The 12221-nt window shown below is 36.2% G+C and overlaps 2 protein-coding genes and 1 long non-coding RNA gene across 8 annotated transcripts in view; 2 read left to right on the forward strand and 1 right to left on the reverse strand.

Annotated features, from left to right (window-relative positions):
• Positions 1–1007, forward strand: part of LOC311287193 (caspase a) — a 28373-nt gene extending 27366 nt beyond the window's left edge. For 2 of the 4 annotated variants that reach the window (XM_084403876.1, XM_084403875.1), the window contains one exon: positions 63–1007. In XM_084403876.1, coding sequence (XP_084260002.1) covers positions 63–736 — 674 coding nt within the window. In that variant the 3' untranslated portion in view covers positions 737–1007. Of the gene's footprint in view, positions 1–59 lie in introns of all 4 variants that reach the window. The other 2 variants (XM_084403878.1, XM_084403877.1) reach the window with 1 other exon arrangement.
• Positions 1008–1221: 214 nt separating this feature from the next.
• Positions 1222–3958, forward strand: LOC311287198. 2 transcript variants are annotated; one of them, XR_014626704.1, is made up of 6 exons: positions 1222–1772; positions 2216–2267; positions 2463–2527; positions 2628–2689; positions 2773–2870; positions 3087–3958. It is a non-coding gene; the product is annotated as an uncharacterized lncRNA (long non-coding RNA). The 2 variants fall into 2 exon arrangements; XR_014626705.1 differs by lacking the exon at positions 1222–1772 and having other exon boundaries at positions 2189–2267.
• Positions 3959–4229: 271 nt separating this feature from the next.
• On the reverse strand, positions 4230–9556 carry LOC311288045 (E3 ubiquitin-protein ligase TRIM39-like). 2 transcript variants are annotated; one of them, XM_084405249.1, is made up of 7 exons: positions 8869–9556; positions 7497–8049; positions 7288–7383; positions 6966–7181; positions 6734–6878; positions 6595–6630; positions 4230–4892 (listed from the first exon to the last, which is right to left on the reverse strand). In XM_084405249.1, exons 2-7 carry the CDS (start codon positions 8037–8039, stop codon positions 4345–4347), a joined length of 1584 nt encoding a protein of 527 aa, XP_084261375.1. In that variant the 5' UTR covers positions 8040–8049; positions 8869–9556; the 3' UTR covers positions 4230–4344. The 2 variants fall into 2 exon arrangements, with proteins under 2 accessions (XP_084261375.1, XP_084261376.1); XM_084405250.1 differs by lacking the exon at positions 8869–9556 and having other exon boundaries at positions 7497–8100.
• Between the last annotated feature and the right edge of the window lie 2665 nt (positions 9557–12221).

The raw sequence follows: 12221 nt of genomic DNA on the forward strand, positions 1-12221 counted from the left end.
ACTCTCCAACTTTTAAGGAAAAAAAAATCTTTAAAATCTTTATTTACTGTTCAAAACAGCAGCATTGAGCCCTGACAGCATCAAAACGGCAGCGTTGAACCCTGACAGCATCAAAATGGCAACGTTGAACCCTGACAGCATTCACCAACCTATGAGGATCCTTCTGACAGGGCCTTCCAGAGCTGGGAAAAGTACAGTTGGCAACATCATCCTTGGTGGCAAATACTTTCCTAGCAAAAGTGGAGTGGAGACTGTGACGAAAGAGTCCATGGTAAAGACAGTGGGAAATGTCACTGTAGTGGACACGCCAAATCTCTTTTCCCTCGACAAATCGAGTTGGAACGAGGAAATGCAGAAGTGTGTTAAGTTGTCCGACCCTGGCCCCAATGTAATTCTCTGGATAACACCGGTATCTAAATTCAGTGAGCAACAACAAGGTCTTTTCCACACCTTCAAAAAAAGACTACATCCAAGAAACATGATGCTAATGATGATTATCTTCACACATGGCAGAGAGCTTGAAAAACCTTGGCAACCCATTGAACCCAAACTCCGTAAAGTGGTTCGTTGTTGTCAGAACAGGTACTATGTCATTGACATCACTGATGGTCACAATAACACCTCACAACTGCTTGAAAAACTCAACAAGATGGTGACAAAGGAAGCTACTGCAATTACACAAAGGCATTTTAAGTGTTTAAGAAGAAGTCTTAAGAGACAAAAAATTGGTGAATAATGAGAAAATTAGTTTGAAATGTGGTGAAACATTGAAAGTTCTGAATGTCCTTATGTTATCTGTTTTTTAGCTGCTATTTTGGGTGATTTTGTTACTTACATATTGATAAAAGATTCACATTTTTCATTATGTTTCTTGTACACTGAATTTGAATTCTGATATAAAAATGAATATATCACAATTTATAAGATTATAAAGCACATGTTGAAAATGTTAAGTTGGATTTGAAAAATAGCAAATGAAGCAAAATAAAAGTGATGTTTTAACAACATTTTATTTGTTTCCATTCCTCATTTGTGAGTCACTTTGGATAAAAGCATCTGCAAAGTGAAAAATGTATTAAATATGTAATGAATTTGTAATCTGATGTTTTACTTGTTATGTACAGAATACATGCTTCCAACAATGGAATTCAATTTGAAATGAACATTAGAAATAATTTGATTAATTAATTTATCCTTTTGATTAATGATCATTCATGCACTGTTAGACTTTTCTGTAATTTCTACAGTTATTTACTTTAAACCCCCCAGTATTATACTGCTATTTCTCTTTACAGTAAATAACTGTGATTCCAATTGCATCATGGGATTTTTCTGTGACGTCTAACACCACATACAGAGACTTACTGTATTTTTTAAATTTGCTGTATACTACTGTATTTGACGTAACTGCCTCTCTGGCTGGCACCATTCCACCATGCTTTTTATTTCCTAATTTTTGCCTTACACCGCGTGTCTACAACGCTATAATAGCCAGAGGCTGTCTATATTGGACACATTGAAGCGACCGGCCCTTTAAATGCAAACCTGTTTATCCCTTGTAAGAACTAGCGCGAGCACTTGGACTCGTATCGGACTACGTCTGAAATATAACGGCCGCGGCGCATCACTACACTGTCTGGGATTTGTCGTGTCGCGTCAGACAGACATCCAGTGTAGGTAATGGGGTCTGTCTTTTGTTGGATCGCGACGTTCGTGTCTGGCCCGGGGAAGAGACGGAATTCACTTCACCGAGAGAGGGATCAGCAAGCAAGGTAAAAAAAAAAAAAAAAAACCATTCTGTGTATGTTGACCATAGACTGGGTGTTGACAGGATTAATCCTGTCCAGGATACGTTAAACTGGGCACAATTGTGCCCAGTTTAACGTATGTTATAACGTTAACGTTAGCCTGACGTTACTCGTCGTCAACATGGCGGTAACGAACTTTACCATGGTAAACTGAGCTAACGTTTCATTTTACACACTTTGTTAGATTATTGAATTGTCGAGTTAAAATATGCCAACGAGCAACGCGTTTACATTAACAATAAATGTGAATAAACTACTGTGAAATTCTGTTTATAGCCTAATGTTTGGCCTACTGATGAGAACCTTTATAGTTTTAGCATTAGTTTGCAAACTATACCTTATTATAGTTTTTTTATTTATTTATTTTTTATGGAATTTAATATTTACTTCCATTTTTGTGTTTAAAGGCAACTGCAACAAAGCACCAATTCGCGCCAGTGACTTAGCAAGATTCCAGAGGTAAGTTAGGCCAGCCCATTTGTGATATATTTTGAGATAAGTTTACTGAAATGATTAGCATACGGTATGTGAAAATTGCTTTTGAGCCACTGGTGCAGACTAGGTAGCTTACAATATCTCATAAAATCTCTATAAAATTGGCTAACTTTATATCAAATAAGTGACCTTTGCATTATGTCTAACTTTATTACACAGCAAATGAACCAATCAGAAGATGGACCATTGTCTTTGTTCAGTCTCACCAGATTAAATGTATCCAGGTAAGCACTGCAGTAAAACTCTCACTAATTCATTCAGACCAAATCTAGCATTCTAAACAACTCAAGTTTATATTTTTGCATTATTTTTATATTTTATTAGCCAGAAGACTCTCTACCATTGCAGTTCCACCTGACCAGGAAGGTCCTAATATCAGCACACAGGTGGGTTAACTACTGTAGGAAGGAGAACGATCATCACACAGTGATTTCTTGCATGTATCTTACTGTGTATTTGTCTCAAACAGGTACTCCTTCACTGCAGACAAGCTGAAATGGGCTAAAATCATCTATTTCAGTCTTTCTCTCTATGGATCTCAGCATTTTTGGACAGAATTTAGGATTTGTAAGTATTAAAATTTAATCTGGCATAATTTAATTTAGTTCTTTTGTATGCTATTTATTGACAAAAGCTGTTTACAAATATATATTCTTAGGTTTTTGTGAAAATAATAATAAAAATTAACAAAAAAGGAGGTTAAAAATAATGTGACACTAATATTCTCTCTCTCTCTCTCTCTCTCTCTCTCTCTCTCTCTCTCTCTCTCTCTCTCTCATATAGTTTTGGAAGCGGGATCTCCTCTGAAGGACTGAGTACATTTGTGTTTGTGGGCACGCATGCAGACCAGGGAACACTCTGATGTTGTCAATCAAGTTCTGAACAGGAACCAATCTTTGGAGAAGTTCATTTATTCACAAAGGTGGACAAAAACATTGTGTTGGCTTTTTAAAGATTATTTTGATGATGACTTTTACTCCTATGCTGTAGAAAAGATGGAGACAGTCAGACATTGATAATAATAAGAAATGTTTCTTGAGCATCAAAGAGACTTCTTTCAAAAACATTACGACACTTAAATACTTCTTTTGGCCACCAGTGTACATGAATCCAACACATTTTTGGAAATAAGTGAAATTATTTTTAAGATGGGGTTATGTGTCTTGTATTGTGAAAAGAACTGTGTTTTGTCCTGTTTTGGACATTTCCTTTTTGAATGCTTAAAAATGTATTTATATTCTGCAGTTTTATGAATGTAATGGTTGATATTTCATTATAATACCTGTATAAGCTAAACAACCAATGACTCTACATTCATTTAGTCAAATGCTAATGTTTTGTTTATGGTTTTATGTATGTTTTCAAAAATGTTTGCAGTGAAGGACAGCACATAATGTGTTAATTTAACACGTTTACACATCTTTGTGCTAACCTCTCTGACATATTTACTTTGTTAAAATCATTAACACAATGAATGAGTTAAAATTAACACAAAAAATGTTGTCTCTAAACTCACCCATTAATGTGTAAAAATTTCACACATCATTTCCAGCATTGGCATGTTTATTTTGTGATATATATGAAATGTTTTAAATAAAAAAATGGTATTTTGTGATAACTTTGTCTAATTGGTTTGTATGAAAGTAGTACTTATGTAGGATACAAATAAAATTAATCTTATATCAAAATTATCAAATCTAATTTATATTTAGTACAAATAATAATAATTACAGTAGTGTACTGATTAGCTTAGTTTTTACAGTAATGCACTCTACTGATTAGCTTCCTTTTTACAGTAATGCACTGTATTACACAAAACTGAAATACGGTTTGGTACTGTAACTCTTAATTACAGTAACTTACTGGCAACAGTGTTGCCAGTAAGTTACTGTAAAAAACCCTTGAAAAGTCTAACAGTGTGGTTGCATTTAGAGTAGAAATAAAGAATGGTCGTACTTGCATTGAACATCATTTAGGTCTGAAGATGTTATATACAAAAGACTTATAACAATTAATTTGAATATTTCCTTTATAAGTTGATTTATTCGATTGAGTCCACGGGTGTAATGATCAGAGGAGGCGAGTTCTGCCCTTCTTCGTATTCTCCAGGACTGAAATATGGATAGAGCTTTTTAGGAAAAGTCTGTCCTGTGAAAGAGTAAATATGATACCTGGCTTCAACATCATAAAAAGAGACCAGACCCTCTTGAAAATCCACAAAAACTCCCACTTTCACTGGCTTCTCTTTCAAGGTGAGAGGGACAGCGGACAGATCGTTCGCTGCATACTCATCCCTGTTCCTCAGCCATAAAGTCCAATATCCATTTTCAGGGTTGAGCCCAATTTCCCCTTTTCTGTCTATGGATTCTTTTGCCACACCTAAATCCCACTCCGTCTTCCCGCTGACTTGAACTTCGTAATAAAATTTCCGTGAGGAGAACCCTTTCGTTCCTAAGACACACGAGCAATGGTTAAACCTTTTTGGGGTGTCAGGAATCTTCTGTGACTTGCCTGTATTCCAGACCTCTTTCCCATTGTCAGACAACATGAGTTCAGGATGAGCCGTGTCAGGGTCAAGTGTCACATCCACTGATAAAAGATATTAGGGTTAATGTACATTTTTTGGCCAAGTCAGTATAGTTCACGTTCATTCACGTAAAAGTTTATATGGTCCTGTATTACAACACATCAGTATAAAGGATCATCTTTCTTTTTTGATAGTAAATTTTACAGTAGGGCCAGATTTACTAAGACTTATTTTAGGAGTTACCATCATGGGATCATTTCATGGATTTAGTTTTATTTAATTTTTAATTTTAATTAAATTGTATTAATCAGCTCATAAACAAACCTTTATCACTAGAAAAAATTAAATAACCCATTAAACAAGAAAGTAGTATGCAATTATTAATTAAAATTCTGTCATTAATTACTCACCCTCATGTCGTTCTAAACCCGTAAGACTTTCGTTCATCTTCGGAACACAAATTAAGATCTTTTTGAAGAAATCTGAGAGCTTTCTGTCCCTCCATTGACAGCTACACAACTACCACTTTGACGCTTCAAAAAGGTCATAAAGAGATCGTAAAACTAATCCATAAGAATTGAGCGGTTTAGTCCAAATTTTCTGAAGAGACTCGATTGATTTTTATGATGATTTAATTTAGGCTTTTATTCATATACACTCACCTAAAGGATTATTAGGAACGCCTGTTCAATTTCTCATTAATGCAATTATCTAATCAACCAATCACATGGCAGTTGCTTCAATGCATGGGGGGTGTGGTCCTGGTCAAGACAATCTCCTGAACTCCAAACTGAATGTCAGAATGGGAAAGAAAGGTGATTTAAGCAATTTTGAGCGTGGCGTGGTTGTTGGTGCCAGACGGGCCGGTCCATCATGCCTTGTTACCACTGTGCAGGCTGGTGGTGGTGGTGTAATGGTGTGGGGGATGTTTTCTTGGCACACTTTAGGCCCCTAAGTGTCAATTGGGCATCGTTTAAATGCCACGGCCTACCTGAGCATTGTTTCTGACCATGTCCATCCCTTTATGACCACCATGTACCCATCCTCTGATGGCTACTTCCAGCAGGATAATGCACCATGTCACAAAGCTCGAATCATTTCAAATTGGTTTCTTGAACATGACAATGAGTTCACTGTACTAAAATGGCCCCCACAGTCACCAGATCTCAACCCAATAGAGCATCTTTGGGATGTGGTGGAACGGGAGCTTCGTGCCCTGGATGTGCATCCCACAAATCTCCATCAACTGCAAGATGCTATCCTATCAATATGGGCCAACATTTCTAAAGAATGCTTTCAGCACCTTGTTGAATCAATGCCACGTAGAATTAAGGCAGTTCTGAAGGCGAAAGGGGGTCAAACACAGTATTAGTATGGTGTTCCTAATAATCCTTTAGGTGAGTGTATAAACATTGATCAACTCACACATGTTCAAGCATGTTCGCTTGACGTGCGAGAACCAAGAAACCAAAGGTTCTAAACCCCACTGAACATTTTTTTCCTGAGTGTTGCGTGATTTATTTAAATACTCTCCCATAAATGTTGTGTTTGATTGAGAAACTCCTACAAATTCATATGCACAATAACTGTGTTCACGCCTTTTCATCGCTAATTTCTCCCTGTGTACCTTTAGTACATCCAGACAGTATAGTTTTTTAACAGCAAAAGAGGGTTCATGTTGATGCTAGCTGTTAGTAAATCTGGCCCTTAGAGTTTATTTTTACTGTACTAAAATGTAACTTTTAGTAATCAGATTTTCCATACCTGCATAACGTTGTATACTCCGCAGCTCTCTGCCAACTACAGTGGGAAGAACAGTGGGAAAGAACTAAATATGTGTTTCTGTCTGATTAAAGAGTGTATGATGGTGTAAATATGATTGGTTACATTGGTAAATATTTACCAGTTTCTCTCATTTTCTCATCCAAGACACTCTGAAGCCGCGATATTGTCTTCCTCAGAATACGGCCATGTTCATGTGCGCTGATGCTGATCTTGATGTTGTCTGAGCGCTTGGTATTTATGGCGTTGTGCAGGAGGTTAATAATCTAGAATAGATAGAGGGAAAAAAACACCCCTAAGTCAAGTGTACATGTGGCTTCATTTCTTACCATGGTTTGATGAGAAAGACTGACTTGTATGAAATCCATAGGATTTGAGAGCTGCTCCAGTTCAGTTCGTCTTCTCTTTAGCTCCTTGATCTCTTCATCTAGCTCTCTGATGAGCTCCTCGCCTCGTCTTTCTGTTTCTTTATGCTTTTCCTCCGTGAGCTCAAGTAGCTCCGCGTTGTTTTTATCAAAGATATCCTTGAAAAACTTGATGTTCTCTTCGATCTCCCTCTCTTTGGCTTGCTGAAAATAAGCACAAATTAAAACTAAATGATCTTAAGGACACTCAAACAATATAGAAGGAGCACAGAAATAAAATCTGCTTGAGAGCAGAATCAATACCACTTACTTTGTTAAACCTTGTAGAATGTTTAATTTCTTTAATTTTCCGCAACTTGTCCTGAATTTCCTGCTGCACCGCTATCTTTTTATTCATCAACAATTTCTGTGAAAATAAAGTAATGTAGGTTGTAGTATATCATCAGTTGGTAATGTTTCTAAAATGATTCGGTATATTTTCAGAGTTGCTATTAATGACTGCCGAGTAGTTAGCATTACCAAACTCTCCTCCTCCAAAGGGACAGTATTGTGATTCTTGTGGTCACTCTCGGTGCAGAATTGACAGATGGCTGTCTGATCATCTCTACAGTAAACATCCAGAGGTCTTTCATGATTCTTGCAAACGTATTCATCGAGATTCTTCACGGGGTTGATTAGTTTGTGTTTCATGAGTTTTTCTGCAGTTTCATGGGGCTCCAAGTGAGTCTTGCAGAAAGAAGTTCCACAGTGCAAGCATGACTTAACAGCAATCCGCATTTTCTTCTTTGGACAACTATCACAGGACACTTCAAGCTTCTCCTGGATCCTTTTTCTTTTGATGTCCTCTGCGATTTCTCTAATCGTTCTGTTTATGTTAAAATCTTTTTTTGAGTCCAATGCCGTCCCACACAGCGGGCACCTTGAGCATGTACTTCGGTCCCTGTGGCTTCTGATGCAGGCCATACAGAAGTTGTGTCCACAGGAAGTAGTTACAGGGTCAGTGAACACGTCCAGGCATATTGAACACGTGCATTTTTCAGACAAACCGCTGGGGGAAGCCATGACTTTACAGCTAAAATCATACACAAACTAATGAATTAATTTAGCAAACAACTAGAAACTTTAAAAACAGATTTAACAAAGATTTGCATGAATATTTCACAAGTTACAAATATTTTGTGAGCTCAGGAATTTCACTGTACACTTCTAAAAAATACTTTAAAAATGCTACAGTAAAAACCTGTTAATTGGTAAAATGTCCTTACCATATATTAAATAATAAAAAAATATTTTACTTAAAAAAAAAAAAAAAAATCTCAAACAGGTTAGTATATTAGCATTACACGATTTAATGACATTTTATAGGAACTGTAAATATATATATTTGATCATCCTTTTTATGGTAAAACTTAACCGCAGTTTTCCCCCGTAAGTTTGTAACAGTGCATTGATACATTATCTCATTGGTCAGCGTTTAAGATTGTTCTGGATCGTTAAAATAATTATTTATTGATTGTAATTCATAGTGTTTCATTTGAAATCATCATAAAGTCATCTACCTCTAGTCTTTGGGGGTGTGTATCAGTTTTGCCCTAGGACCTATAACCAAATTATTTAGTCAACCAACCTGATTTTCAGGTTTGAAGAATATACAAATCAGGAATCAAAGGCTAGCCTACATCAAAAAGGATATGCCTATATGTAGCCTAACATATTGTGACACAGATGATAATGATAATAATAATAATAAACAACAACAACAACATTCACGATGTTGTGTAAATCGTTTGAAAGCCCATTAATAAATTGCCTTCACAATTCAAAGCACTAATATTTACCTCCATGTAAACCTTTTTCTGTGACAAGTCAAATTCATCTCTGTTTTACTTACCCTTCAATGGTTGATTCAGTTGCTTAATCGTCGAGACAAAGTCATCCAATTATGGAAATATATCTAGGTTCAGCGGTTAAATCCAAAGCATATCGTTGCTGGTCGTTGGTTAGATCACATTCAATCTAGACAATTCGATCGCCGACCTGAACTAATCCTTGCGGCTGCAGCGAATGAAATGGCAGCTATTTGCATTTGAGGCGTCTAACTTCACCGTCCAAAATATTGAAAGACGTTATCATATGGTTTAGACCTGATATGTTTTAATTAATAATGGATTGAAAGTTATAAAGTTACTAATTTAACTTTGGCCAATTTTATGTGATTGACGTCCATTTGTTGCGCTATGACGCATCTAGCCAAAGCACGTATCGAGAGATTTCAAAACGAACTATTTTCTTGATTACTATAGTAGGCTACACAATTACATTACCTAAAAGCAAAACCACTTGACAATAATAACATTGAGAAGTCCCGTTCGTTTAAACAAATCAGCTCGGTCGGACAGTTAGTTAAATCAACCAGTTAAAAGTAGGCCTCGTTTGAAATAAGTAGGCTATTTTGTTTAAAGCGTACGTAGAATTATTAGATCTATATCCTCCTGAGACCCAGAAAAAAAACGTTTTTTTGACTTCTCACCACTGCACATTTTGCATGTCTCCCTCACCGAACACACCTGATTCAACTTGTCAGCTCATAAGTACAGACTGCAAGACTTGAACTGGGTGTGTCTGATGAGGGAGATATGGGATACAAAATATGCAGTGGTGAGAGACCCCTGGGGCCTGTTTCCGAGTTAAAACTTGAACTCTGAGTTGACTTATCCTGAGATGGGAAACTCTGAATGTGATGATACACAGGGCAACTTTTTGAGCAATGTTGATGGGCAATCTGCCGAGCGATTGTTTCTTGGGCACTTTCACATTGAAAATGGGCAATACATTTCTATCTGGATAATTTAGATGGGTCATGGGCCCTGTGTCTCATCTGGTTGCCTGTTGACGGCAACATTGCTCAAAAAGTTGCCCTGTGTATCATCACCTTTAGTTTTCGGTTACAGAACAGCTGAAATGAGTTAGTTCAATAAACTCAGAGTTGACTGACTCTGAGTTAAGCGCGTGCACCACAACTATAAAAAGCCATCAATGGAGCAGATATTATAAATCACCATGGCAACAGCGCCAGACAAAAAGAGGTATTTCTCTTATTATTTTATATTTTTCACCAGCAGAACTGGATGAGCTTCTGCAAGCATATTGAGAGTAAGAACACTTTTTTTTTTTTTTTTTTTAATATCGGCTCCAGCAGCGAAGGACAGAGACTTAGCTCGCGTCAATGGGTACGTTTACATTTTAATTACTGTTATACAGTGATGGGTGTAATTAATTACCAAGTAATCTATATAATTTAATTAAAGGGATTACTCTTAATTCTTCTGTAATTTAAGGTAAAATCTGATGTAATTGCATTAGACGACCAATTCATTTAACATACATTTTTAAAAGGTATATTTTTTATGTAACCTTCTCTCTACACACACTTTAGTCAATTCAAGAATAATTCATGCAATTGTATATTGTTTATTTGAAAGCATTAAAAGTGCAGTTTCTTGTCTCTCCTTGTATTGTTCAAGTGGTTGAGGTTGATATGGGATTTAGTAATAAGTAGACCAATACTTTCTAAAGATCGTCATTATTACATTAATTTAATTACACTGTTGAAGATGTTATTTGTAGTTAGTAATTAATAACCATTTTAGAGTAACTTACCCAACTGTTATAATATCTGGGGTGAAACTGGAAGAATGTTATTCAACCTAATTTTAATTTTCATGTAGGTGCAATGCTGCAGGCATTTGGCAGCAGCTGAAAATTAAATATAAAAACAATTCAATCAGGTAAGGCTTGAGCATATCATGGGTGTAGGCTACTAGAACTTTACAAACATTTGACATATTAAATAACTAAATAGCATCCAGTGTCTAGCAGTGCAGCAGCATTTTTGGCTGAGGGAATTCCTGGAGGGACTTCAGAGCCAGTCACTCCCGAAGATCCAAGGGCCTTCATAAAATGTAAGAGGTTTACATAGGCTATGTGTTATTTTTTATATAGGCTATTTTTGATATTTCCATTTATTTTACTTTGGGTTGGGTTTTTTGTTGGTCTTTTGGAGCCTCCTGTCCCAACAGAACCCCAGGCAGTTGTAAGTAGCCTACTCAATACACCAGAAATTATGACAAATAGTTTTATAAAGTGTGCTCAATCAAATGCTCATCTTCACAGGACGATGGGGATAAAGAGTTTCTGCTGCCACAGAGAGGCCTACAGAGGTAATGTTAATATTATGTGTCTACACATCAAACAATCTACACATTCAGATTTATTTACATTTTTATGTGGAGTAGCCTATAGAATCTAAGTGTAACGTTGCTGAGGAAGACAGGTGAAGACGAGGATCTAAACGCAGGGTATTTTAATAAAGTAACAAGGAACACGGAACTCAAAGGAACAAAACCAGGGAATCACAGAGGCAACCATTACATGTACAACAACTGACAAAGTAACAAGTGAAACACAAGGGCTATAAATACACAGGGACCAACAAGCTAAACAAGATAACAAGGGGGTGTGGCTAATTAGAAACACCTGGGAAGACTAATAAACTAGAAAACTACAAAGGACTACAAAACATGGCACAGAACAGGAAATAACAAGTCCACACAAGACAAGGGGAACACGAGACAGGAATCATGACACTAAGTTTAAATCTAAGTATAAACAGGTATTCTTATCTCTTGCATATTAATGTGTTCTTGGAGCAAAATTTTATGAAAAAAGAAGTGTAATAATTGGCAATATCTTAATAATAATAATGATATCTAATATTTCATAGGAATATTGATGTAGAATTTATTTCCATATTCACTTGTTGTGTCTCACAAAATGCATGATAAACATGATTTAAGTGCTGATGTGCTCTACAGTGGACATCTATGAAAACATCAATGCCCTGGTCTGTAACAGAAAGTCATTTTTTTATTTGAAACTCCATAACGTTTTCCTAAGATGTTGGTTTATGAAATACAATTTGAAAAGTAGTCCGATTTAAATTATAATTACAATATATTATCATATTTCCATAAGAGTGCTACATTTTATCACTAAATTAATGTCAGACATTTTTAAAGACCAAGGATAAGTTGTTTTCATGGTGAAACCTCCAAACATTTGGTATCTCTGAATGTGCTCTTTACAGGACATCCAGATTGTGACATGTGTGGTGTCAGAGAAATTCACTAAAATATAATGTCCACTATAGTGAACAAAAGAATATTCCTGGGTCCCAGGAGGATA

This window comes from Rutilus rutilus (assembly GCF_951802725.1).
Source record: "Rutilus rutilus genome assembly, chromosome: 3".
NCBI classification, from domain to species: Eukaryota; Metazoa; Chordata; class Actinopteri; order Cypriniformes; family Leuciscidae; genus Rutilus; species Rutilus rutilus.

Bases quoted from the DNA above. Each gene is read 5' to 3' on its own strand.
- LOC311288045 (XM_084405249.1), bottom strand. From the start codon at position 8,039: ATGGCTTCCCCCAGCGGTTTGTCTGAAAAATGCACGTGTTCAATATGC. The intron at 7,384-7,496 runs GTAATGCTAACT...TTATTTTCACAG, and splicing joins CTTTGGAGGAGGAGAGTTTG to AAATTGTTGATGAATAAAAA. The intron at 6,631-6,733 runs GTAAATATTTAC...TTCCCACTGTAG, and splicing joins TGAGAAAATGAGAGAAACTG to TTGGCAGAGAGCTGCGGAGT.